This window comes from Scyliorhinus canicula, chromosome 1 (assembly GCF_902713615.1).
Source record: "Scyliorhinus canicula chromosome 1, sScyCan1.1, whole genome shotgun sequence".
NCBI lineage: Eukaryota > Metazoa > Chordata > Chondrichthyes > Carcharhiniformes > Scyliorhinidae > Scyliorhinus > Scyliorhinus canicula.
Window position 1 is genome coordinate 22,402,584 of NC_052146.1, and position 27,635 is coordinate 22,430,218.

The window sequence follows — 27,635 nt, forward strand, 5'->3', positions numbered from 1 at the left end:
CTTTTCCCCATACCCCTGCGTATTGATTCGATTCAGTTGCCAAAGGTGTCTTTTCCAAATGGTAGCTGGTGGCGCTCGCTGGAATGTATCTGTTAAAAAGGCCTGAATATGCTGTGAACACTGAAGGCATGTGGGATACTTGCCTTTATTAGACGATGAATAGAATATATGAGCAGGAAGGTTATGATGGAGCTGTATAAAATGCTGATTAGCCCACAGTTAGAGTGTGCCGTGCTGGTTACCACATTCTCGGAAGGATGCAATTGCACTAGAGAGGGTGCCGAGGAGATTCACCGGCATGTTGCCTGCGCTGGAACATTTCAGCTATGAAGAGAGGCTGGTTAGACTGGTTAGACGTCTCCTCTGTGCCGTAACAATTCGGTGATTCTGTGACAGTGTTCTCCTTAGAGCAGAGAAGGCTGAGGAGAGACTTCATTGAGGTGGGCAAAATTATGAGAGATGTAGTTAGGAAGAAATGTCTCCCTTGGTAGAGGGGTAGAGGGATAGATTTAAGGTAAGGGGCAGGAGATTTAGAGGGGATTTGAGGAGAAACCTTTTCACCCAGCGGGAGGTGGAAATTTGGAACTCACTTCTTGAAAGGGTGGCAGGGGCGGGAATTTAAGAAGCATTTAGAGGAGCATTTGAAATGCCATAGACTATGAGCCAACTGCTGGAAAACGGGATTAGAATAAATAGGTGTTTGATAGCCGGCACACGCAACGGTCCAACTGGCCTCTTTCTGTGCTGTAAATCTCTATAACTCCATAAATAATCATCTAATGCCTTCTTGAATGTCTCGAATGAATCTGCCTCCACCACACTTCCAGATCCCAAACCCTCGTGTGATAAGGTTTTTTCCCCACAACGCACTTGCTTCTTCAGCAAATCACTTTAAATCTGTGGCCTCACGTTGATGGCACTGAGCTCCAATCCTCAGCAACAACCCACACTCTTCTGAACTTTTGCATGCACATAATTTATTTTCTCCATTAATGACCCCTTTAAATGGGACAGATAGGAAAGCCGCAGCATCAGCTGCCTTGACATGAGACGCCACAGACGCAGCAAGCTGCTCCCCAGCTGCCTTACTTCAGGGGATGGAGAATGGGCTAATTAATGTTGAGCTTTCTTATTATCAAATCACGTTAATAAGCTGTGGACTGAAGTTGGAGATTGGGAGGGAGCAGCGTGGCTCCAATGTGAGACCGGTGTACCTCTTTGCATAATGCTGACTTATCGAGAGTGGAAATCAAAGTTATTCGCAGCACCATCATGTTTAAATGAAACCCCATGGCCCTTATCAAAGCTCTGCTCCACAGATATTAAAATAGTGATTTCTATTTTTGTCTTCAGTCGTTATATAAATCTGTCCCACTGTCCTAATTTAATACTTGTTTCAAATGGACATTGAATGCTGAATCACCAAAATGTAGTTAGCATTGCTGAATAAAATCTGCAAACCATTAGAGATTTTCCAACTTCAGGGGCTTTCTAATTATAGTTTGCGTTAGGTTTAGGATGGATCAGGGTCTAGCTGGTCGCTGGGGCAGACAAACTGTGACTCAAGCAGTTCATTGATTGAAACAGGCGGATTTACAGTTTGTGGGGCCCTTTGCTCAGTATCTGAAGGCAGAAGCTCACTCCTCACACACACACTCTCTCTACACCCCACCCATTGCACACTCCCTTCCACCCTTTGCACACTCTCTCTACACCCCACCCATTGCACACTCCCTTCCACCCTTCGCACACTCTCTCTACACCCTACCCATTGCACACTCTCTCTACACCCCACCCATTGCACACTCCCTTCCACCCTTCGCACACTCTCTCTACACCCCCCCAATGCACACTCTCTCTACACCCCGCCCATTGCACACTCCCTTCCACCCTTCGCACACTCTCTCTACACCCCACCCATTGCACACTCCCTTCCACCCTTCGCACACTCTCTCTACACCCCACCCATTGCACACTCCCTTCCACCCTTCGCACACTCTCTCTACACCCCACCCATTGCACACTCCCTTCCACCCTTCGCACACTCTCTCTACACCCCGCCCATTGCACACTCCCTTCCACCCTTCGCACACTCTCTCTACACCCCACCCATTGCACACTCCCTTCCACCCTTCGCACACTCTCTCTACACCCCACCCATTGCACACTCCCTTCCACCCTTCGCACACTCTCTCTACACCCCACCCATTGCACACTCCCTTCCACCCTTCGCACACTCTCTCTACACCCCACCCATTGCACACTCCCTTCCACCCTTTGCACACTCTCTCTACACCCCACCCATTGCACACTCCCTTCCACCCTTCGCACACTCTCTCTACACCCTACCCATTGCACACTCTCTCTACACCCCACCCATTGCACACTCCCTTCCACCCTTCGCACATTCTCTCTACACCCTACCCATTGCACACTCTCTTCCACCCTTCGCACACTCTCTCTACACCCTACCCATTGCACACTCCCTCTACACCCCACCCATTGCACACTCCCTTCCACCCTTCGCACACTCTCTCTACACCCTACCCATTGCACACTCCCTTCCACCCTTCGCACACTCTCTCTACACCCCACCCATTGCACACTCCCTTCCACCCTTCGCACACTCTCTCTACACCCCACCCATTGCACACTCCCTTCCACCCTTCGCACACTCTCTCTACACCCCACCCATTGCACACTCCCTTCCACCCTTCGCACACTCTCTCTACACCCCACCCATTGCACACTCCCTTCCACCCTTTGCACACTCTCTCTACACCCCACCCATTGCACACTCCCTTCCACCCTTCGCACACTCTCTCTACACCCTACCCATTGCACACACTCTCGACACCCCACCCATTGCACACTCCCTTCCACCCTTCGCACACTCTCTCTACACCCCCCCAATGCACACTCCCTCTACACCCCACCCATTGCACACTCCCTTCCACCCTTTGCACACTCTCTCTACACCCCACCTATTGCACACTCCCTTCCACCCTTCGCATTGATCTTACAACGGGTAGATAACGAACATATATACATGGAGTGATATTGGCAACTATATATAGTGTGAATCACATTCACCACATTCACCCCCTGTTAAAAAATCAAGTCCGGCGGGGGTGATGGCTCAAAGAGTCAGTCTGTCCGGTGGACGAATTGTCCGTTTTGATCTGCGGAGCACCGGGGTTGCAGCCTCTTGCGGTGGCTGGGCGGGCGTCTAGGTCTGGGGTACAGTTGCCGGCTCCGGGGTGAGTCTTGTCCGAGCCTCATACACCTCCTGGTCGAATGGAGACTGGGGACGTGGGGGGCGGGCTGGTGCTGGCGCTCGGGACTGGTGGGGTGAGCTTGCAGAATCGGGGGCGCAAGGGGGCGGCCGTGTAGGGAACGGGGAAAGGAGTTCCTCGGTGGGGGTAGATGGGGGGCTGGATCCAGCGGGTGCCAGGTCCCGGAGGGATACTGTGTCCTGGCGACCGTCCGGAAACTCAAAAAATGCGTACTGTGGGTTGGAATGAAGCAGGCGCACCTTTTCAACAATGGAGTCGGTCTTGTGCGCCCTGACGTGCTTCCTTAGGAGAACCGGGCCTGGCGTCCTCAGCCACGCCAGAAGTAAGACCCCTGTGGTAGTGCCCCTGGAAAAAATGAAGAGCCGCTCGTGGGGGGTTTGGTTGGTAGCTGTACACAGGAGGAATCTAATTGCGTGGAGCGCGTCAGGGAGGACTTCCTGCCATTGGGAAACTTGGAGCTTCCTGGACCTGAGGGTCGCGTTCTCCCTCTTCACCTGTCCGTTCCCCCTGGGGTTGTAACTGGTAGTCCTGCTCGAGGCGATGCCCTTGTCGAGCAGGTACTGACGCAGCTCGTCGCTCATAAAGGACGCACCCCGGACGCTGTGCACGTAGCTGGGGAAACCGAACAGGGTGAAGACACTATGCAGGGCCCTAATGACTGTGTGGGAGGTCATAGCGGGGCATGGGATGGCGAAGGGGAATTGGGACAACTCGTCAATAATGTTAAGGAAGTAAATGTTTTTGTTAGTGGAGGGGAGTGGCCCTTTGAAATCGATCGCAAGGCGTTCAAAGGGCCTAGAAGCCTTGACCAGGTGGGCCCTGTCTGGTCTATAGAAGTGCGGTTTGCACTCCGCACAGATCGGGCAGTCCCTGGTGACCGCTTTTACCTCCTCGTTGGAGAAAGGCAGGTTTCGGGCTCTGATGTAGTGGGCGAGCCGGGTGACCCTGGGTGGCAGAGGTCATCGTGGATGGCTTTTAGGCGGCTGATTTGCGCGCTGGCGCATGTCCCGCAGGATAGGGCATCCGAGGGCTCGTTGAGCTTCCCCGGTCGATATTTGATATCGTAATAGTAGGTGGAGAGTTCGATCCTCTACCGAAGAACTTTGTTATTTTAAATTTTGCCCCTTTGCGAGTTGTCGAACATGAAGGCGACTGACCTGTTGGTCGGTAATGAGGGTGAACCTCCTACCTGCGAGGTAGTGCCTCCAGTGTCGGATAGCCTCCACAATGGCTTGTGCTTCCTTCTCGACTGAGGAGTGTCAGAGTTCTGAAGCGGATAGGGTACGGGAGAAAAATGCAACGGGCCGCCCTGCTTGGTTTAAAGTGGCTGCTAGCGCTACCTCTGAGGCGTCGCTCTCAACCTGAAAGGGAGTGGATTCATCCACCGCCCACATGGCTGCTTTGGCGATGTCGTCCCTGATGCAGCTGAAGGCCTGGCGCGCCTCAGCTGACAGGGGAAATCGTGTGGCCTTGAAGAGTGGGCGGGCTTTGTCCGCATATTGAGGGACCCACTGGGCGTAGTACGAAAAGAGCCCCAAGCACCGTTTGAGGGCCTTGGGGCCATGGGGGAGGGGGAGTTCTAAGAGGGGGCGCATGCGGTCCGGGTCTGGGCCCAGGACTCCGTTCTCCACGACGTAGCCGAGGATGGCTAGTCTGTTTGTGCGGAACACGCATTTCTCCTTGTTATATGTAAGCTTTAATTTTTGGGCCGTCTGGAGAAAACGGTGGAGGTTGGCGTCGTGGTCCTGCTGGTCATGGCCGCAGACAGTAACATTATCCAGATACGGAAATGTGGCCCGCAGCCCGTACTGGTCTACCATTCGGTCCATTGCTCGTTGGAACACCGAAACCTCGTTAGTGACGCCGAAGGGAACCCGGAGGAAATGGAAGAGGCGGCCATCAGCCTCGAACGCCATGTAGTGGCGGTCCTCCGGGCGGATTGGGAGCTGGTGGTATGCAGACTTCAGATCCACCGTGGAAAATACCCGATATTGGGCGATTTGGTTTACCATGTCTGCAATTCTGGGGAGGGGATACGCGTCTAGGAGCGTAAAGCGATTGATGGTCTGGCTATAATCGACAACCATGCGGAATTTTTCCCCGGTCTTGACGACCACCGCCTGAACTCTCCAGGGGCTGTTACTGGCCTCTATGATCCCCTCACTGAGCAGCCTTCGGACCTCCGTTCTGATAAATACCCTATCCTGCAGGCTGTACCGCCTGCTGCGGGTGGCTACCGGTTTGCAATCCGGGGTGAGGTTGGCGAAGAGAGGAGAGGGGGCGATGCGCAGCGTGGCGAGGCTGCAGATAGTGAGTGGGGGCAGGGGCCCGCCGAAGCTGAGGGTGAGACTCTTGAGGTTACATTGGAAATCCAAGCCTAAGAGGAGTGGCGCGCAGAGGTCGGGCAAGACATGCAGTTTAAATTTGGAATAGCTAGCGCCTCGAATTGTTAGCGTTGCTGTAGTGCGGCCTTGGATTTGGATGGAATGGGAGCCCGAAGCGAGGGCGATAGTTTGGTTGATGGGATAAATAGGGAGGGAACAGCGTCTTACCAGCTCTGGGTGTATGAAGCTCTCTATGCTCCCGGAGTCGAAGAGGCACGACGTGTTGTACCCGTTGATCTGGACCTCCGTCATCGAATTTCTCAGATGCTTGGGGCGAGATTGGTCGAGGGTGACCGCGTTGAGTTGCGGGCCGCGTGGTGGGTGCCCGGGGGAGTCGAATTCTTCCGATCGGGTGTCCTGTCGAGTAGATGCCGCTGCGTTCTGGCGGGCTTGGTGCAGGAACACTGCGCTGAATTACGGGCCATGTGGTGACTGCCCGGGGAGGTCGTACTCCTCCGATGAGCTGTTTGAGTCTGGGGATGCAGCTAGGGCCCGTGGATCGCACGTGGAGGGTGGTGGTGAAGATTGCATCCAAGATGGAGGCCCCCATGAATCGCACGTGGCCGGCCGCATGGTGGATGTTTGCCAAGGTGGCGGCCCCCATGGATCGCATGTGGCGGGAGGGGGCGGAGCCTGAGCGTAGGCCGCAGCGTTTCGGGCCCCGCGGGCCTGCTGGTGCTGGGGGTGATTTTCTTGGACTGTTGGGGTGTTGAGGGATGGGGCCCTTCTGCCGAGGCACACTCTAGCATAGTGGCCTTTCTTCCCGCAGCTGCTGCAGGTCGCGGATCGGGCTGAGCAGTGCTGCCACGGGTGCTGGCTTTGTCCACAGAAGTGGCAGGCTGGAGCAGTTGAATAACTGGTTTGGGGAGCTGAATAGTGGCAGGCTGGAGCAGTTGAATAACTGGTTTGGCGAGCTGAGTAGCTGTCTGGGGAAGCTGAGTAATTAGCTGGAGCAGCTGGATAACTTGAGTAGTAGACTGGGACAGTAGGACCGGCTGTGGCAGCGCGATAGCTGGGGGGCCTTGCGGCAGAGGCTTGGGGGGTCCTCAGGTCAGGGGCCCATGTGGGGTTAGCGGGGTCCGCGGGGAACGCGTTGAGGCTGCGGAAGGAAACTTCCATTGTGATAGCAGCCTCTACGGTAGTCTCTAAGCCCTGGGCCCCATTTTCTAATAGTCTCTGGCGTACATAGCTAGATCGAAGGACCGCTACAAAAACATCCCGCACAGCAAGCTCCCTATGTTCGGCCACGGTTACGGCCTGGTAATTGCAGCCATTTGAGAGATTGTTCAACTCGCGTGCAAATTCAGCTTAAGTTTCAGTAGACCGTTGTCGGCGAGTCGTGAACACATGGAGGGCAAAGACCTCGTTCATGGGCCTAATATACATTTTGTCCAAAATCGCCAGCGTTGCGGTGTAGGAACCGGCTGGATTTAGTTGTGTAGAAATTCTGTGGCTTAGCGTGCAGTAGGCTGAGCTTTTGTTCCTCCGTAGTTTCAGTGGTGCTGGATTCGGCCAGGTAGGCCTTAAAACATTTTAGCCAGTGGCAGAAGGTTTCTTTCGCCTCTGCATCCTGCGGATCGAGTTCTAGACGTCCTGGTTTTAGAGCGGATCCCATGCTTTACTTCGGCAGCTTCTTAAGTGTATTAAATTAATGGAACCATCAATTCAGCGAACACGCGTAGTTGGATCTGAACAGAGGCTTTAATGCACTTACAACAGAGCCAGCCTATTCGTCGTTGAACTTCAGATGAACTGGCAGGCTGGCTCTAAGGCACTGATCTTTATACATCGGTCCCAGGGGGAGGAGTCCTAGGCGGAGCCAAGGGAGAAGCCCAGTACAAACTCTCGTGTACTCCCACAGCGACTGCGCCTGGTGGTCGGATAGTGCAACTGCACTTATAATGGTGGATAGTGAACATATGTACACGGAGTTATATTGGCAACTATATACAGCATTGATCTTACAACGGGTAGATAACGAACATATATACATGGATTGATATTGGCAACTATATATAGTGTGAATCACATTCACCACACCTCCCCCACCCCTCACACTCTCTCCCTCTTCCCCCCCCACCCCTCATACACTCTCCCTCTTCCCCCCACCCCTCACACTCTCTCCCTCTTCCCCCCCACCCCTCATACTCTCTCCCTCTTCTCCCCCACCCCTCATACACTCTCCCTCTTCCCCCCACCCCTCACACTCTCTCCCTCTTCCCCCCCACCCCTCATACTCTCTCCCTCTTCCCCCCACCCCTCATACACTCTCCCTCTTCCCCGCACCCCTCACTCTCTCCCTCTTCCCCCCACCCCTCACACTCTCTCCCTCTTACCCCCACCCCTCACGCACTCACCCTCTTCCCCCCACCCCTCACACTCTCTCCCTCTTACCCCCCACCCCTCTCACTCTCTACCTCTTCCCCCCACCCCTCACACACTCACCCTCTTCCCCCACCCCTCACATTCTCTCCCTCTTACCCCCCACCCCTCTCACTCTCTACCTCTTCCCCCCACCCCTCACACACTAACCCTCTTCCCCCCACCCCTCACACTCTCTCCCTCTTACCCCCCACCCCTCTCACTCTCTCCCTCTTCCCCCCACCCCTCACACACTCTCCCTCTTCCTTCCACCCCTCACACTCTCCCTCTTCCCCCCCACCCCTCATACACACTGTCTCTTCCCCCCCACCCCTCACACACTCTCCCTCTTCCCCCACCCCTCACTCTCTCCCTCTTCCCCGCACCCCTCACTCTCTCTCTCTTCCCCCCACCCCTTACTCTCTCCCTCTTCTCCCCACCCTTCACACACTCATCCTCTTCCCCCCACCCCTCACACTCTCTCCCTCTTCCCTCCACCCCTCACACTCTCTCCCTCTTCCCCCACCCCATACACACTGTCTCTTCCCCCCCCACCCCTCACACACTCTCCCTCTTCCCCCCACCCCTCACACTCTCTCCCTCTTACCCCCACCCCCTCACTCTCTACCTCTTCCCCCCACCCCTCACACACTCTCCCTCTTCCATCCACCCCTCACACATACTCCCTCTTCCCCCCACCCCTCACACACTCTCCCTCTTCCCCCCCCCCACCCCTCACACTCTCTCCCTCTTCCCCCCACCCCTCTCACTCTCTACCTCTTCCCCCCCACCCCTCACACACTCTCCCTCTTCCCCCCACCCCTCACACACACTGTCTCTTCCCCCCACCCCTCACACACTCTCCCTCTTCCCCCCACTCCTAACACACCCTCCCTCTTCCCCCCACCCCTCACACACTCTCCCTCTTCCCCCCCACCCCTCACACACTCTCCCTCTTCCCCCCCCACCCCTCACACACTCTCCCTCTTCCCCCTCCACCCCTCACACACTCTGTCTCTGACCCCCCACCCCTCACACACTCTCCCTCTTCCCCCACCCCCTCACACACTCTCCCGCTTCCCCCCACCCCTCACACACTCTCCCTCTTCCCCCTGCACCCCTCACACACTCTCCCTCTTCCCCCCACCCCTCACACACTCTGTCTCTGACCCCCCACCCCTCACACACTCTCCCTCTTCCCCCACCCCTCACACACTCTCCCGCTTCCCCCCACCCCTCACACACACTCCCTCTTCCCCCCCACCCCTCACACACTCTCCCTCTTCCCACCACCCCCGCACACATTCTCTCCCCCCCCCCCCCGCCCAATCACCTCACACTCACTCTCCTCCCCTCCCCCTGCCCGCACTACCATCATCACAAGTGGTGTAGCCATCACCAGATGGCTTTACCGCTGGTTCGTGATGCAGAGAGAGACCAGTAGCGCAGGTTCTATTCCCATTTGGGCTGAGGTATTCATGAAGGCCTCGCCTTCTCAACCTTGCCTTTCATGTGAGGTGTGGTGATCCTCAGGTTAAACCACCACCAGTCAGCTCTCCCCCTCAAAGGGGAAAGCAGCCTATGGTCATCTGGGACTATGGCGACTTTACGCTTACATTTTACATAGAATTATGGACTCCCGACAGTGCAGAAGGAGGCCATTCAGCTCATCGAGTCTGCGACCTTCTTAAAGGACACTCCCTCCAAGCCCACTCCTCCATCCCAACGCCCAACAAAGGTCCTCACACCAACCGCAGTCTGCAAATGGCTAATTTGCCACAGCCCACGATTCCTCCTTGGCCATTGTGATCGTCACCGGCAATGAGCAGGCCAGTGCATGCACTGTAGGACCTAACCCTCGTCTTAGGACAGTGGGAGGAAACTGGAGGAAACCCACACAGACACTGGGAGAAGGTGCAAACTCCATACAGACAGTCACCCAAGGTTGGAATCGAACCCGGGTCCCTGGTTCTGTGAGGTAGCAGTGCTAACCACTCTGCCACCATTCACACTGTTTGCCAACTTTAGAGTAGAAGCTGTGGATGATTATGCTTCTTCAAGGCTGGGAACATTGAGGCCAATTGTAATGTTACAACTGCTTTCCCAGCTAGGATCGGCAAACAGGGCAGTGGACAACCTGGGACTCCCTGGTTTGTATGTCCCCGTTCCAGCACTAGTCCAGCTGGTGGCATCCCTCCATGCAGGTGGCACTTGGGTTTTTAACTTGCGGGTGACCTTGAGTGCCAAGTAGGCCCATTTCCTTTAGTGTGCCTCCTAAAGCAGGACCTCCAATACAGCAGCATCAGCGTTGTCATGCTAACCACTGTGATGTTGTGAACAATCAGTCCACCTTTCTGCCACCACGCACTCGTGGCAAATGGTGTCAAAGGTGAGAATATCTAGTTTTGATCCAAGCAAGATGTATCTTTAAATTGAGTCAGAAATTGTAGAGGAACAAGAGATTTGGTTGTCCATTTGTGCACAAATAACCAAAATCTAGCGGCTAGTAAACAATAGGGCGAATAGTTTGTCAGGGGTCAGGTGACTAATTGGTTGGTGTCAGGCCTACCATCTCTTAAAAGGACGGTTGTCCAGCCCCAGGAGCTGGATCATCAGTCCCATCATCAGTCTGGCAGAATATCCTCAGGGGGTTGAATGTCCTACTCCTATTCCCATCTTCCTTCCTTGTAAAATTGAAATGATTAAGAACATACAAACTTGGAGCAACAGTCGGCCACTTGAACCTGCTCCACCTTTCAGTGAGATCATGGTCGATCTTCGACTTCAATACCATTTCCCTGCACTACCCTTGATAGTTTTAGAAATCTATCGACCTTTCTTGGACATGCTCGATAACTAATTCTCCAGAGCTCTCTGGAACAGAAAATCTGATAAATCCTCACCATCTCAGTCCTAAATGGCCTGCCCCTTATTCTGAGACTGTGTTGCCTGGTTCTGGACCCCCCCCCCCCCCCCCCCCCCCCCCGCCAGGGGAAACATGCTTCCTGTATCTACCCTGTCGAGCCCTGTAAGAATTCTGTGTGTTTGAATGAGACCAGCTCTCATTCTTCTAAATACCAGAGAATGAAGGCCCAGAGGGGAATTCTCCAGCCTCCCAGACGCGTGTTTCCCAGCAGTGGGAGGTGGCGCGCTGTTGCCTGGCAGCGGGATTCTCTGCTCCAGCCGCTGTCAATGGGATTACCCATTGAAGCCACCCCACGCCGCCCAAAAAACCCACGGGCGGGGACGCGCTATTGGCGGGACCAGAGAATCCCGCTGGCAGCGAATGGCTGGAGAATTCCCGCCCCGGACTTTTAAATCTTTCCTCATTTGAAGAATCCCTCCATCCCAGCGATTAGTTTGTCTTTCTTTTCACTTGTTTTCTTTACCTGCCATTGGCTTGTGTTAACGGCATCAGACAAATAATTAAAACCGTCTCTATTTTATGGTCACTCGAATTTTCCATCCCACCTGATAGGGTCATAGACAGTGGGGGGATGGAAATTCTGCCCTGTTGCGTGTCTGATGGGAAAGAGAGGAGGGGTGGGAGAGGAGGGATGGGAGGGCTCTGCAATTTTTCAGATTCCGTTCCATGTTTGAGAGCAGAAAATTAAAGTTATAGATTGCAATAAGTATAACATATTGTTACAGACAGGAGGGGAATTTAAACAGCACTAATTTCTCCCCTTACCACCCATCTGTAAACTGACAGGTGCTTTAATTTGTTTCCCTCTTTATAAACAGTGGCGGGTTTCCCAACCCCTTGGTTTTGGCGTGAATCAGTTTTCTATTAATAACCCTCAGCAAACTTGAGTTGGGATGAGCTCAATGGGTTAGTTTATTTACACACACTCAAAACGCGAAAGAGGGGTTGCAACACCCTCTCATATTCAGCTATCCATAGAATCAGAGAGTTTTACAGCACAAAAAGAGGCCCTTCAGCCCATCGTGTCTGCGCCGGCCATCAAGCACCTATCTATTCTAATCCCATTTTTTGGCACTTGGTCCATAGCCTTGTGTGCTGTGGCATTTCAAATGCTTATCTAAATACTTCTTAAATGTTGAGGCTTCCCCCATTACCGCCCTTTCAGACAGTGAGTTCCAGATTCTAACCACCCTCTGGGTGACAAAGTTTTCCCTCACATCCCCTGTAAACTTCCTGCTCCTTCCCTGATATCCATGCCCCCTGGTTATTGACCCCTCCGGTAAGGGGAACATTTCCTTCTTATCCACCCTATTTATGCCCTTCATAATTGTATACACCTCAATCAGTTCCCCCTCAGCTTTCTCTGCTCCAAGGAAAATAACCCCAGCCTAACTAGCCTCTCTTCATAGCTGAAACGCTGCAGCCCAGGCAACATCCTGGTGAATCTCCTGTGCCCCCTCTCTAGTAAAGGGAGGGACGGAGAAAAGAAAGATACACAGTACAGAGCCGCAGGGAAAATAAATATTCTTTCATGTGGGTTCTGGAGTCTAGAATCAAAGTCCAATTAAATGTTCCTTCATGGAGATTGGTGGGATGAGAACTGATACCGGATAATTCACTGTTCCGATGTTGTTGACTTCATGCAGCGAGATAGGTACGCAGAGACGAATCAATCTTGTTGGCTATAGTACCGACTTCCAGCAGAAACAGGGTAGATGGGGCCAGGTGTCCAACCTGGGCCAGAGCTCCTTCAAAATGGGCTGCTACTCAGGTGTTAAACAGCTATTACGATCGCAGAAGATGTTACTATTGGACAGTCAGGCCCCAGAGCGGAACCCCGGCTCAATTTATTGTTACTTCTATTTTTTGTTTCAAGACGTTGAACAGAGTTGCAGGACTGCCGATTATATTTGAAGAATAAAACCTTTACTAAACAGGAAAAGATTAACTATAATACACTACTCCTTCATCCCACCCATATCTCTACAGATGTACACAGATTTATAGGGATAACATAAGTTTGAAGATATACCTTATACTCTAATGTTCTCAGTGAGTACACAGTCCACATAAATAGGTGGAATGTGATCAGACACACCACACACTGAAACTTCACTCTGAAACTAAGTGACAAATGCCATTCAATACAACTTCTGTGGATGTCTCATCAAATTTCCCCTGATGCTTGTCACATTATTAGCCAACTGGTCTCACTGGAACTCTGACTTCCACATGAGAGTCTCCAAACCACTCTCAAAAGACATATTTTGGAATATTCTCCCACACAAGGCTTTCTCTCAGATATCTTCACCAAGGATCCAGATTCAGGATTTCAACCTCTCCTTTTGGTATTCCTCTGACTTAGATTACCACATGCTTCTTATGTACCCAGCCACACCAACAGAATGCCACTTCACAGGTGTATTAAGGTGTCCCCAACCTTAGGATTACTTCAGATATCTGGCTTCTGTGAGAAGTGTTTCCGTCTCAGTTACCTGGTTCTAACTGAATTCAAAAACTTCTACTTTTCAGTGTGGGCATCTGGTTGGTAAGCAACAGCTTAATATTTTTTATCTCTGTAATTTTTTTCACGTCATGAACTCTTAATTACAATGCAGGCAAAGTTTAAAGTGAAACTAAAATCTATAGACATGCAGTCACCTTTGTTTAACTTGAAGTGAACTGAAGTGTTAACCCTTTCTTAGCACACAAATACAGAAACACAAATTAAGCTTAAAGTTGGACCTTATTTCTAATACCGACAATACAAAAATAAATTGTTTAAACTATCTATTCCCTAACACAGCAGACTTGAGATTTTCAGCTCAGTAAGCACTATTACTGGTTCCACAAGCCAGAGGCCTATGTCACACGACTCCCCCCTCGCCACAATGTCTTTTTAAAAATAAATTTAGAGTACCCAATTCATTTTATCCAATTAAGGGGCAATTTAGCATGGCCAATCTACCTACCCTGCACACTTTTTGGGTCGTGGGGACGAAACCCACGCAAACATGGGGAGAATGTGCAAACTCCACACGGACAGTGACCCAGAGCCGGGATCGAACCTGGGACCTCAGCGCCGTGAGGCCATAGTGCTAACCCACTGTGCCACAGTGCTGCCCCTCCATACTGTCTTTGACAATGCATGTATATCCCTCGTCTGGATCCCCGTGATTGTTAAATGTCCCAACCATTAAGAATTGAAAGGAAGGTTGCAGGTTCCATTGTCTTAGCAGGCTGCTGTTGGCTGGTTTAGCACAATGGGCTAAACAGCTGGCTTGTAATGCAGAACAATGCCAGCAGTGCGGGTTCAATCCCCGAACAAGCGCCGGAATGTGGCGACTAGGGACTTTTCACAGTAACTTCATTGAAGCCTACTTGTGACAATAAGCGATTATTATATTATTATTATACCAGGCTGGGTTATTAATTGCAGAAGGCCTTTGTATATAGCTCTCTTTGAAGTTGATCTGTACAGCCTGCAGGGAGTTCTTTATGGCTCCCCAGATATAATGCAAGTCTCTCCAATACTGCCAGGTAAATTCTACGGGGGTCACAGGCAGTCATAGATTCACGGGGGGTCACAGGCAGTCATAGATTCACGGGGGTCACAGGCAGTCATAGATTCACGGGGGGTCACAGGCAGTCATAGATTCACGGGGGGTCACAGGCAGTCATAGGTTCACGGGGGTCACAGGCAGTCATAGATTCAGCCATTTTAAAGGTCTTTGTCAAGTTTTAATTTTTTTTCTTTGAAATAGCAGAGAGCATATATCTTTATACACATTTTATTTAAAAATATACAGGGTGTCTTTGTCCCTCAGAATACCGTGTACTGTTTAATTTAAAGTATGGGGGAAAGTCTATGTTCCCAACACAGTTATTGTAATTCCCTGACCTGAGCCCCTTCCTGATACGGCTCCCAACTAGGAATATGGAATTGAGCATTTATTTGTTTGTTGGTGCTGGTGGACCTTCATCTTGGATCACTAACAAGAAATTTGTTGAACTGAATGGCCTTCTATGTTACTTCAGAAGGCAGTTAAGAATCAAATACAGGGGGCTGGAGCCACGTAGGAGGAGGACTGACCTTGGACAGCATGTTTCCTCCTTTGAAGGACATTGGTAAACCAGAAAGGTTTTAAATGACAATCCCACGGTGAGATTGCTAGATACCCATCTTCCTATTCCTCATTTGCTCAATCTCACCATTAGGGACAATCCGGTTAGTTAGAGTATCTACCCCTATTAGTCTGATAACTAACCAGTATTGACTGAGGAATTCATTTTCCAAATGTTCTCTTTCAGGCAGTGAAGTTGGCTCAGGGCCGACTGGACGGGCCCCCAGTTATGTTTCCCCAGGACGCAGGCCAACAGAATCACGAGTGGTAGCAGGCAGCGAATATGGCGAAAGTGAGAGCCAGGCTGGATACAGTGGTGAAATGGAGATTAACACCAGTAGGAGCCCAGGAGGTTAGTGAAGCCATTGAATATGAATGGTGTGCGATTTTATTCAAACCTCCTGCCGTACCCCGCTATTCTCTCTCTCATTTTCACTTTCCCCTTTAAATATATTTTTTCCTATTCTCTTGCCAGTTCTCTCATTCTTGTGTTCTTTCATGAGCACCGACAGTTTCTGTCTCTTTCCGGCTTTATTTACAATTCATTTTGTTCCGTGTGCAGAAAATCACCTGTGATAATCCTCTCATTCTCATCTCGAATGTTATGCAGTTTCTGTGGAGCGTGAATGAAGTGCCTTCTCTTAAGCCTTGAAGAAATAGGGCATGATTCAATTTTTTTAATTAAAAAAGAAAAATAAATCTTTTTTTCCGAATTAAGGGCCAATTTAGTGTGACCATCCCACCTACCCTACACGTTTTGTGTTGCGACCCGGGGCCAGGATTCGAACCCGGGTCCTCGGCGGCATGAGGCAGCAGTGCTAACCACTGTACCACCGTGACGCCTAGGGCGTGATACAATGAAAGATTTCTAACTGTGGTAGCGAGCAGGAACTGCCACGAGCTTCCCGCCGTTCGGCCCGGTGAGGCCAGCACCACAATCCAATATTAATTGGTCGACTTAAGGAGGCCCCACGGGCTTCACGCTGCAAATCAAGGCTCGCCAGCCGAATCGCCAGGACCATGCTCGCCAGCTCTCCGCTAGCAAGGGAGAGCAGAACATAAACTGCTTTTGCACAGCCAACCACACAATTCACAGCAGGGCTAAAGACGACTGGCCCCACGATTCCGGGGTGCAGACCTTTGGAGGCTCCTAGAGCCGGTCGAGGCCAGAAGGGATGTCCTGTTCCCCCGAGGGTCCCAGAGGTTGGTGCATGACGCAGAGTTGAGGATCCGCCAGGCCTCAATCAGATGGACTGCCGCACGTGAGTCGTTAATGACATTCCCACTGACCCACCCATCTCTCCCACTGACCACATGTCCATTCTCCCACAGGATCTCCGGCCGATGGCGCTGGCCTATCCGAGGTGGTTCCCATACGCCTCCTCCCATAGATGTGGCATAGTTGTCATCCCCACCCTCCTCCAGAGCAGACAGACACACCTCGGTGGGCGACATAGGGCCCAGCTGGGTCTCAGTCAGGTTTACCCAGAGCTGCTGCAGAGGATAGAGTGCAGCCATGAGATTCAGAGGGGGGTGTGAGCAACACTCCAGAAGGCCTATAGCTGATTGGAGGAGTCCCAGAGGCTACAGGCACAGGAGATGGTGCTAGGGCAGCGACCGCAGTGGAGAGGCCGGTGCACGACGTCAGCAGCATGAGTGGCTGGGGTCTGTGGCTCAGTCAGTGACGGCCATGGCCTCGGGCCTTGGTAGACTGTCCGTTTGCTGGGGACGAGCTCCAGTACCAGTTGAACCTTGATGAGATGCTGTGGGACATGTCCCAGTCTCAGACAGGAATAGTCCCCCTTCGCCACGATGAGGCGCCACGGAGCTTGTCCCAGTCACGGGTAGGCATTGATAGTTTTGTGAAGTTCAGTTGACTGACAGCAGTTGGTTTATTGGGTGGCATCCCTATCTGACATTCATGCCAGCAGTGTAGTTTGACGTTCCAACTTGGCTCAGTTGAAAGCATCTCTGACTCTGGAAGATGTAGGTTTTCGGTGTATGATCCAGGACAGCGTTTCTCAAACTTTTTTTCTGGGGACCACTTTTTTCAACTGGGAGACCTTCCGGACCCACACTGGCCGACCTTCCGGACTCGCACTGGCCCACCATCCGGACCCACACTGGCCGACCTTCCGGAACAACACTGGCCCACCTTCCGGACCCACACTGGCCGACCTTCCGGACCCACACTGGCCGACCTTCCGGACCCACACTGGCCGACCTTCCGGACTCACACTGGCCGACCTTCCGGACCCACACTGGCTGACCTTCCGGACCCGCACTGGCCGACCTTCCGGACTCACACTGGCCGACCTTCCGGACCCACACTGGCTGACCTTCCGGACCCGCACTGGCCGACCTTCCGGACCCGCACTGGCCCACCTTCCGGACCCACACTGGCCGACCTTCCGGACCCACACTGGCCGACCTTCCGGACCCACACTGGCCGATCTTCCGGACTCACACTGGCCGACCTTCCGGACCCACACTGGCTGACCTTCCGGACCCGCACTGGCCGACCTTCCGGACCCACACTGGCCCACCTTCCGGACCCACACTGGCCGACCTTCCGGACTCACACTGACCGACCTTCCGGACCCACACTGGCCGACCTTCCGGACCCACACTGGCCGACCTTCCGGACCCACACTGGCCCACCTTCCGGACCCACACTGGCTGACCTTCCGGACCCACACTGGCCCACCTTCCGGACCCACACTGGCCGACCTTCCGGACCCACACTGGCCCACCTTCCGGACCCACACTGGCCGACCTTCCGGACCCACACTGGCCGACCTTCCGGACTCACACTGGCCGACCTTCCGGACTCACACTGGCCGATCCTCCGGACCCACACTGGCCAACCTTCCGGACTTGCATCGTCCAAATGCTTCCTGCATTAAGAATCAAAGCTTTCAGGTTTGTCCTTTTTGCCATTTTTAATCATCCCCACTTTTCTTTGCACTGTGGCTCTATTTCCCTCTCTCCCTTGATTACCCTGTCTACCGTCTTTGCATTTTTTTGTTCTTTCTTTCATTGCTGACCTTGTTTCTCTTTCCCTTGTCACCCTGAAATAAAAATGAAAATCGCTTATTGTCACAAGTCGGCTTCAAATGACGTTACTGTGAAAAGCCCCTAGTCGCCACATTCCGGCGCCTGTTCGGAGAGGCTGGTACGGGAATTGAACCGTGCAGCTGGCCTGCCTTTAAAAGCCAGCTATTTAGCCCAGTGTGCTAAACCAGCCCCGAGAACCCAAAGCTGCTTGGGTTCCTAGCCCCCTGTCATTCTAGTGGGATGGTGGAAATATTGGGCTCCCTCCCACAAACAGCTGTTAAAGCTGAGGGTCACCAGGAAATTTCCAAACTGAAACTCATGGCTTTTGGTCAGTAAGTGCTTTAAGGGATATAGAATGATGGTGCATGGATGCAATTAAAATGCAGAGCAACCACGATCTCATTAAATGGCAGAGCAAACATGGGGGAGAATAGTTTATTTCTGTTCCTACATTCTAACCTTCCTAATCTTGGACTGAACAGCTTTTCAAATTCGCCGACCAGTCTGTACATGTTGCCCATTTAAGTTAATTCCTCCACCTCTGCTTCAGAAATAAAAGCAACACCTAGAGTGAATGGAAACCAGGGTGCCATCTTTTCACCTGGTCCTGAAATAAAATTCCACACCCAACTCAGCTCCCAATAAATGCTGAGAATAATTCAAATATCCTATCCTGGCTTCAATTCCCGGATAAATATCAGCCAGTGCTCGGGATGGTAACCTCGCTCTGCTCATCTGTGTTCAGCACAGCACCACAGGATGGATCACTTACGTGACTGAATCCAAACCCAAAATCCTGTCGCAATAGCTTTTCCGGTAAAGCTGTCGGCTGCGGTTAGAATTCCGACTTGAACACGAGGAAAGCTAGGGCGGTTATTTACAAAACAAGTCCTTCAACTAAAACTCAGATTTTCTCGTGAGGCCTGAGCAGGAGAGTCATGTGAAACAGGGAGGACCCGGAAATCCAGCCTTGGGCGGACTGACAAACTCCGGGACCTTTCACTCCGCGACCCTTCACTCTGCGACCCTTGGAGACTTCCGGTGACGGCGGGCGGGGAGGCAGCCGCACATTGGAGGGCTCCCGCTCGGGAACGGCATTTTTGGGGTCTAACGCCCGGTCCCTGGGGTAACAGAGGCGGCAAAAGCAGGGAGAAGGCACAGTGAAGGAAGATGTTGAGAACAAGTAAAAAAACAGCTGTGAAAAAAGCGGCTGAAAGTCCGTCGGGGAGTGGAAGGTCACCGCCGGGACGGCAAGAAAAATGGAGGCTGGGGCACCAGGGGAGGCCGCATTGCCCGCTGCTGAAGAAATGACTACGGTGATGGCCGCGGAACTTGAAAGGCAGTTCACAAATCACATGGAGGCAATGAGGAAGGAGATGAGGGCGGTATTGAAAGCGCTGGTGGAGGAGGCGATTGCCCCGGTGAGGCCGGCGATGGCGAGCGCAGTGGCGGAGGTGCGGGAGCAAGGCAAGGTGTTGAAGGAAGTGGAAGAGTCATTGTTGCAGCAAGGTGATCGACTTACCTCGATGGGGAAGGAGATGTGGAAGGTGATAGAGACCAACGAGGGTCTGCGAGCCAAAATGGAAGACCTGGAAAACAGATCCAGGTAACAGAATCTGAGGATTATGCTCTGCCCGAAGGAGTGGAAGGCCCGAGGCCGACTGAGTATTTTGCCACGATGTTGGCAAAGCTATTGGGGGAGGGGGATGATCCCTCCCGATATGAACTGGATCGGGCTCATCGGTCGTGGAGGCCTGTACCAAAGGCGAGTGAGCCGCCAAGAGTAGTGACTCTGTGCTTCCGTAGGTACAGTGTGAAGGAGAAGGTCCTGTGCTGGGCAAAGCCGAAACGGTTGGTGCAGTGGGCTGGAGCTGGTATACGCATATATCAGGACTTTACGGTGGAGCTGGCAAGGAGGCAGGCTGCCATCAGCCAGGTGAAGAAGGCACTGTACATCAGTAAGGTGTGGTGCGGCATAGTATACCCAGCTAAATTGAGGGCGACCTACAAATCCAAGGACTTTTATTTTGGGACGGCGGAAGCAGCGGAGGAGTTTGCGAAGGCAGAAGGACTGTGGCTGAATTGAGAAGTGGTCATGTACCGATGTAGCCTCATGTAGCTGTATTTTTTCACTGCATGCTGGTGTATGTGCTAAATGAGCCAACATTGTATATATTTGGACAAGGGAAGAGTTGGGACTTTCACTTGCAATGATGGTTTTTTTGGAGCTGGGGTGTGGATGCTGGGATTGTGTGCTAAAGGGGATTTCTTGGATTTCCTGGGGCCGGGCAAGGGGGAACGAGACCCGGGGGTGGGGGGGGGGGGGGCCTCCACGCTGGCCGGTTTAAGCCTGGAGTGAGGTGGGGGGAGGGGCTGCGGCCATCGGAGCCTGGCAGAATAGGTCCCAATGAGTATAGCCGGGGTGGAAAGATGGGGGGAAGGAACAGAGGTTGGGGGGGAGCATTTTTGTAAGAGGAAGTGGAGGGGAGGAGCCGGGGAGGGTGGGGTGGGGGGGCTTGCAATGCATGGGTGTCATCTACGGTACTCTTTCGGGGATTGGATGGCATTGAATGTTAGGGGGAGGGGGGGTGGGAGGGACTCTCTAGGTTAATGGTGACTGTAGGCGATTCCTAATTCCTTTCTCTTTTATTTCTCCTTTGTTTGTCCCACCGTGGGAGGGTTTGTTTTATTTGATGCTTATATTGTGGGGGGGGGGGGGGGGGGGGGGGGCGTTGTTTGGGGTGGTGGGAGGATGGGATCGTTGTTGTTAAAGAAATTGACTTTGTATTTGTTACCATTTACTGTTTGTTGGTGGGGTTTAAATTCTGGAGAAAATGTGAAAATGGAGAATAAAAATATTTTACAAAAAAAGACTCCGTGACCCTTAACTCCGTGACCCTTAACTCCGTGACCCTTAACTCCGCGATCCTTAACTCTGCGACCCTTAACTCTGCAACCCTTAACTCCACGACCTTTAACTCTGCGACCCTTAACTCTGCGACCCTTAACTCCGCGACCCTTCACTCAGTGATCTTCACTCAGCGACCCTTAACCCCGTGACCCTTCACTCAGCGACCCTTAACTCCATGACCCTTCACTCAGCGACCCTTAACTCCGCGACCCTTAACTCCGCGACCCTTCACTCAGCGACCCCTTAAGTCCACAACCCTTCACTCGGCAACCCTTAACACCGCGACCCTTAACTCCGCGACCCTTCACTCAGTGACCCTAACACCGTGACCCTTCACTCTGCGACCCTTCTGACACTCACCCGCGACCCACTCTTTGAAAAATGCTGGTCTAGGCTCTCACTGAAAGAGCCCACTCATTCTCGCCCGAGTCATATGCACCCTGTGCACCACCTTAAACTGTATCAGGCTCATCCTTGCACATGAGGAGGTCCCATTTACCCTTGGCAGTGCCTCACTCCATGCTCCCCAATTGATCTCCCCTCCCAACTCCGCTTCCCATTTCTCTTTGATCTTCACCATCCGCCCGCCTCCCTGCTCCCCCAGCTATAAAGGCCATTGACGAGGAGCTGGTCTTGTTAGCACAAAATATCGGAGCTCATGCTATCGAACTGCTGAATACTGACAAAGATGAATCAGAGGAGAGAATTCTTACTGTTGAAAACACCCCTCAGCATGCTCCTTGTAGTTAGGGAGGTGACTGTGCAGGTCTTATGGCACCAGGGCTGTGTGATAGATGTCTCTTTTCTCTTCTTCTTATCCATACATTTATAATGGTAGTCTATGTTTTGTGGATAGCACCACTGTTGGACAGTGGGCGAGTGGCTTACGTCTTAATGGGAGAGGTTAGAAAGCAGAAAAGGCATTAGGTGCCCACCCTTATTGTGGTACATTCAGGTTATTCATGAAGGCCCCGCCTTCTCAATCTCACCCCTTGCCTGAGGTGTGGTGATCCTCAGGTTAAATCACCACCAGTCAGCTCTCCCCCTCAAAGGGGAAAGCAGCCTTTAGTCATCTGGGACTATGGTCACTTTACCTTTACCGGTATATCTTACCTCCTCTTTTCTGAAGGGAAAGCTTCCTTGGTGAAACGATGGAAAGTGTGCAGGTGTAGTCCTATGGGTCTTCATATTTGGTGAGGAATACTCCCCTAGAACTCACGACTTCACGTATTTTTTGTATTTTTTAAATATTTGGGTTGAGGAACCGTTAACTAATTCCTGCAAAGGTACAGGCAGATCTGGTATCAGAGAAAAATACTTTATAATGTGTCAGTTCTGGCATAGGTAGAGATGGGGGAGGTATGTTTTGATGCATGTCCAAGCAAGGCACCAAAATCACTGGCTTGTAAGACTTTTTTTTTTCTTTCTGTCAACACCGATACTCTTTGGCTGAATAAGCAATGGCAGCAGCTACTTTGAAACATGTGGAATGTGCACGAAGTATATCACCCTGTTCAAAGAAAAAGGATTTTGGGTGGGATTCTCTGTTCCAGGACGCCCGGAATGCGTTCCCGAACGGGATGAAGACCGGGCGTCGGGGGGGGAAATTTGGATCAGCAACAGGTGCGGGTCAGAACCTGATGCTCCGACCCACTGCTGGGGGGCGTGAACGAGGTCCATGATGCATGCCGGTGGTGGTGGTGGTTGTAAATAAATTTATGCGGGGCATGTAAATAAATGCGAGTTGGTCTTAATGACCCATTTTCATCTGTTTAGCGGGCCGGGTGCTCTATGCTCCGGCCTCCCGTGATTCTCCGCGGCCGGGAATCACATGGGCACAGGTCACTTGCGGTCTCGGCAATTGTGAACCTGGCGTGGTGGACCTCACAGTGGGCCAAAAGGACGACAGTTGCCCCCTTGGCCCACTGCGAGATCCACCACGCCAGGCCCACGCTGGTAGGGAACTCCCACACCCCCCCACCCCCGCAACAATGCACTGCCTGCCCACGCCTCATCAATGAAGGGAGGCATGGACAGGGAGATTGAGGGTGGGCTTTCCTAGGTTTTTGTCAACCCTATCAGTGCAGCCTGGTGCTGTGGTGACAATTTCCTGAATAGGTCCACCATACCAGGCTCCTCATTAGACCTGTATGTGGACTCTGTATGATGACAATGGGCGGGGCCTCTACATATCTCTGGGTGATAACAGTGGGCGAAACCTCTGGTGGTTTCTTTGTCAAATGCTCGTTTAATTACTTTTACTTTGGGATGAGATGAAACTGCCGCAGAAGAATACCTAATGCCCTTTCTGCTTTCTAACTTCTCCCATTAAGATGTGTGAATTAATGATGATTCTTTTTGATTGGTGCTTTGTATTCAAAATGTTGGGAGCTGTTTGAGGGTGGGGGGAATGAGGGAATTCTTGGCTAGGGGATTGCCAATGTATTTGTTAGAACATAGAACATACAATGTAGTAGGAGGCTATTCGGCCCATCGAGTCTGCACTGACCCATTTAAGCTCTCACCTCCATCCTATCCCTGTAACCGAATAACCCCCCCCCAACCATTTGGACACTAAGGGCATTTTAACATGGCCAATCCACCTAACCTGCAAGTCTTTGGACTGTGGGAGGAAACCGGAGCACCCGGAGGAAACCCACGCAGACATGGGGAGAACGTGCAGACTCCGCACAGACAGTGACCCAAGCCAGGAATCGAACCTGGGACCCTGGAGCTGTGAAGCCACAGTGTAAGTCACTTGTGCTACCGTGCTGGGTGACGTTGCCAACAATTAACAACAATTGTTAATTATTTGTTGTTGTAAATATGATGAAAATGTGAAAAAGGAGGGGAATAAAAATATTTGTAAAAAAAACCTCTCCTTAAGTTCCCTATTCTGAGTCAGAAAATCTTGTACTCTCAATTGAAGTCCTGATACCTCCACTATATACTAATTGGAGCTTGTCTCTTTCCGAGTTCAAATCGGTAAGAATTCTTTCTTATTGGAGATGGTCACTGCCTGGCACTTGTGTGTTACTTGTAATAATTTTTTTTTTTAAAATAATTTTTATTGAAATATTTACAAAATATAAACATCTTAACTCTATTAACAAACAACCGCAGTAACACCCCAAGAACAATACCCCCCCAACTTCAAGAGCAACTTCAAACAAAAGAAAAAAGAAAAAAAAACAACAGATCACCCAAACAACAAAAGGGAAAGAGATAGCACCCGCCACATCCCACATAGTTACACAGTTCTCCCTCCCCCGTTACTTGTAATAATAATAATAATCGCTTATTGTCACAAGTAGGCTTCAATTAAGTTACTGTGAAAAGCCCCTAGTAGCCACATTCCAGCACCTGTTCGGGGAGGCTGGTACAGGAATTGAACCCACACTGCTGCCTTGTTCTGCATTACAAGCCAGCTATTTAGCCCAGTGTGCTAAACTCAGTCCAAGCCTGGATATTGTCCAGGTCTTGCTACATTTGGACATGGACTGTTTCAGTGTCTGAGGCGCGTGAATGGTGTGAACATTGTGCAATCATCAGTGAGCATCTTCGTCTGAAGGGGGTACCCTAGGTTGCCGAAGTGACTGCTGCTTCCAGATGTGGAAAGGGAGGGAAGAATTGGGGATACATACAATTGGCTGGGGGAGCAGGGAGGCGAGTGGGTGGTGAAGATCAAGGAGAAATGGGAAGCGGAGTTGGGAGTGGAGATCAATTGGGGAGCATGGAGTGAGGCACTGCATAGGGTAAACAGGACCTCCTCATGTGCAAGGATGGGCCTGATACAGTTTAAAGTAGTGCATAGTGTGCATATGACTCGGGCGAAAATGAGTGGGTTCTTTCAGGGGGTAGCAGATGAGTGTGGGAGGTGTGGGCGGGGGCCAGCGAATCACGTGCACATGTTTTGGGGTTGTGAAAAATTGGGAAGATTCTGGGCGGGAGTGTTTGCAGTCTTAGCCCGGATAGTGGGGGAGGAGGTGGATATTTGGTGGCGATATTTGGGGTCTCAGAGAAGCCGGAGCTCATGGAGAGGAGAAAGGCCGATGTCATGGCCTTCGCCTCTCTGATTGCTCAGCAGCGAATTTTGCTGGAGTGGCGGTCGGCATCGCCACCGGGGCTAGCAGCTTGCTTGGGTGACCTGCACAACTTACTTCGATTAGAGAAGATAAAGTATGAGTTAAGGGGCTCTTAAGGGGGGTTTGAGGAAAGGTGGGGGATGTTTTTGGGCATGTTTGAGGTGCTGGATGGGGGGGTGAAAAGGGGAAAAATCTGTACAGACTGTATAGTTGATTGCTGGGAAGTATGTTTCCTGGGGTGTTTATTCGTTATAATCTGTTTTGATACATGTTTGTAATAAATACATTTTAAAAAAAATTAGGGAGCCTCCCCACTTCTGAGCTTGTGCTGGAATGAAGGTCACTGATGAAGTAGTTGAAGATAGTTGTGCCTAGGTCACTACCCTGAGGATTTCCTGCAGTGATATCCCAGAACTGAGATGACCCACCTCCAGCCACAACCATCTTCCTTAGTGTTAGGTATGACTCCAGCTAGTGGAGAGCATGAGGATTCTCCTATAAGTCTTGGTCGGTCCCTTGTTTTCCTTTGTAATTTCTGTTATTTTTTGGCTTTTACAACTCTTGACAATTACTGAGACTTATACCTTCCATATGGACTGCATCTGTAATTTTTTTTAAAAAAGGAAACCACCCCTGCCCCCCCGGCAAGATGTTGTTTGGTCAAGCCTCAGGAAACCCCAGTAAGGTGTGCTGTGCAGTCTGACCTCAGTGGTGACACATTTTGATGGACTTGGCTGGCAGCGGACCAGCTACTTTAAACATAAAAGCAAATTACTGCAGATTCTGAAAACTGAAACATAAACATAAAATACTGAAGAATCTCAGCAGGTCTGACAGCATCTGTGGAGAGAGAAGGGAGCTAACGTTTAGAGTCTGGATGATTCTTTGTCAAAGCTAGGCTACTTTATATTTCCGCGTCTCAACTGACATTCGATGCTGATTGGTGGTGTTTGTTTAGGAATGTTCTTTTTCTCTGTAAGATTGTTTGCCCAAGTTAAAACTCTCATGTGGAGAACTATAGTCTTATCTCAGTGATGCTGATACTTAGGGCAGAATTCTCCGCTCCCCACGCGGCCTGGGAGAATCGCGGGAGGGCTCCCCCACATTTTTAAGGCCCCCCCCCTCCGGCTCGGAAAAATCGCCGCTCGCCGTTTTTCACGGCGAATGCCGATTTTCCGAACCCAATGGGCCGAGCGGCCGGCCCTTCACGCCCGTTTCAACACGGCAGCAACCACACCTGGTCGCTGCATTCGTGAAACGGGTGCCAGATGCCCGTTTGGGGCATCTAGGGGCCCGATTGGGACGGGAGCACCACGACTGTGCTCGGGAGGGGACAGGCCCGCGATCGGTGCCCACCGATCATCGGGCCAGCGTCCAAAGCGGACGCACTCTTTCCTCTCCGCTGCCCGGCAAGATCAAGCCGCCACGTCTTGCCGGGCGGCTGAGGAGAAAGACGGCCACCGCGCATGCGCGGGTTCGTGCCATCTGCGCGATGAAGTCATCCGCGCATGCGCGGTTGGAACCAGTTCCAACGAGGTCGCTGCCGAGAAAGACGGAGGCCCGCTCCTAGCCCCCCGGGTGGGGGTGAATTAGGTGCGGGGAGCGGGCTCCAAGGCCGTCGTGAACCTCGGCTGAGTTCACGACGGCCTTCACGAATTCGGCCCCCTGCGGAGAATTCCACCCTTAATCTGGGGGTGATGGAAGCAAGTCAGAATTAAACAGACCTGACTTCCGGTGGCAGCCATGGAGTGAGCATATTTTGGTTCTTCCCCACCTGAAATGTGTGGTGTTTGATGGCAAAATGTGCATCAGTGCCGAGGGAATGTGATACTTCTCTGGTGGGACTTGTTTATAGTTCATTGGACGAGAAGTGCAACGAGGAACAGACATCAACTTGATCAAGAACGTTTTTGTGGTGCGACACTGGAGAAGTTGGTGGACAGGAGGGGGGCAGCGCTGTCCCCCCTGTGATCTACAGAGCAGCTGGTGGAATCCCTCAACGGCAAGTTCCAGCAGCAGAGGAAGGAGGCCTCAGAGGACTCGGCTAAGGTGCTGGAGCCGCTTAGGACGGCAATCGAGTGGGTGGAGCAGAGGCAGGAGGCACCGGGCCTGGCGATCCAAAAGGTGAAGGAATCGGTGGGGGAGCAAGAGGATCGGTTGATCTTGCTGGTGGTGGAGATGGTGATGAACAGCCAGAAAAGACTGAGGCAGAACCTGTAGGATCTGGAGAACTGCTCCAGGAGGAAAAACCTGTGGATCGGAGATGCCTGAAGTCATTGTAGGTGCGGAGGCCTACAAGTATGTGGTAAGCATGCTGGAGAAGCTGATGGGGGAGGGGACTCTTGGTTGGCCTCTCGATGTGGACTGAGTGCACGGGGGCGTTGAGGAGTGGGCCATAGGTGGAGGAGCCGCCGAGGGTGATGGTGATGAGGCTGGATCGGTTCCATGGTAAGGTGGGCAAAGCAGACCAAGAAGTCTACCTGGGAGGAGA

The 27,635-nt window shown here is 51.9% G+C and overlaps 1 protein-coding gene across 8 annotated transcripts in view; it reads left to right on the forward strand.

Annotated features, from left to right (window-relative positions):
* The window catches only part of rph3ab (rabphilin 3A homolog (mouse), b), a 388,420-nt gene that overhangs the window by 286,983 nt on the left and 73,802 nt on the right, over window positions 1–27,635 (forward strand). For all 8 annotated transcript variants that reach the window (XM_038820309.1, XM_038820380.1, XM_038820230.1 and 5 more), the window contains one exon: window positions 15,279–15,443. In XM_038820309.1, the coding sequence (XP_038676237.1) occupies window positions 15,279–15,443 (165 nt within the window). The remainder of the gene's footprint in view (window positions 1–15,278; window positions 15,444–27,635) is intronic.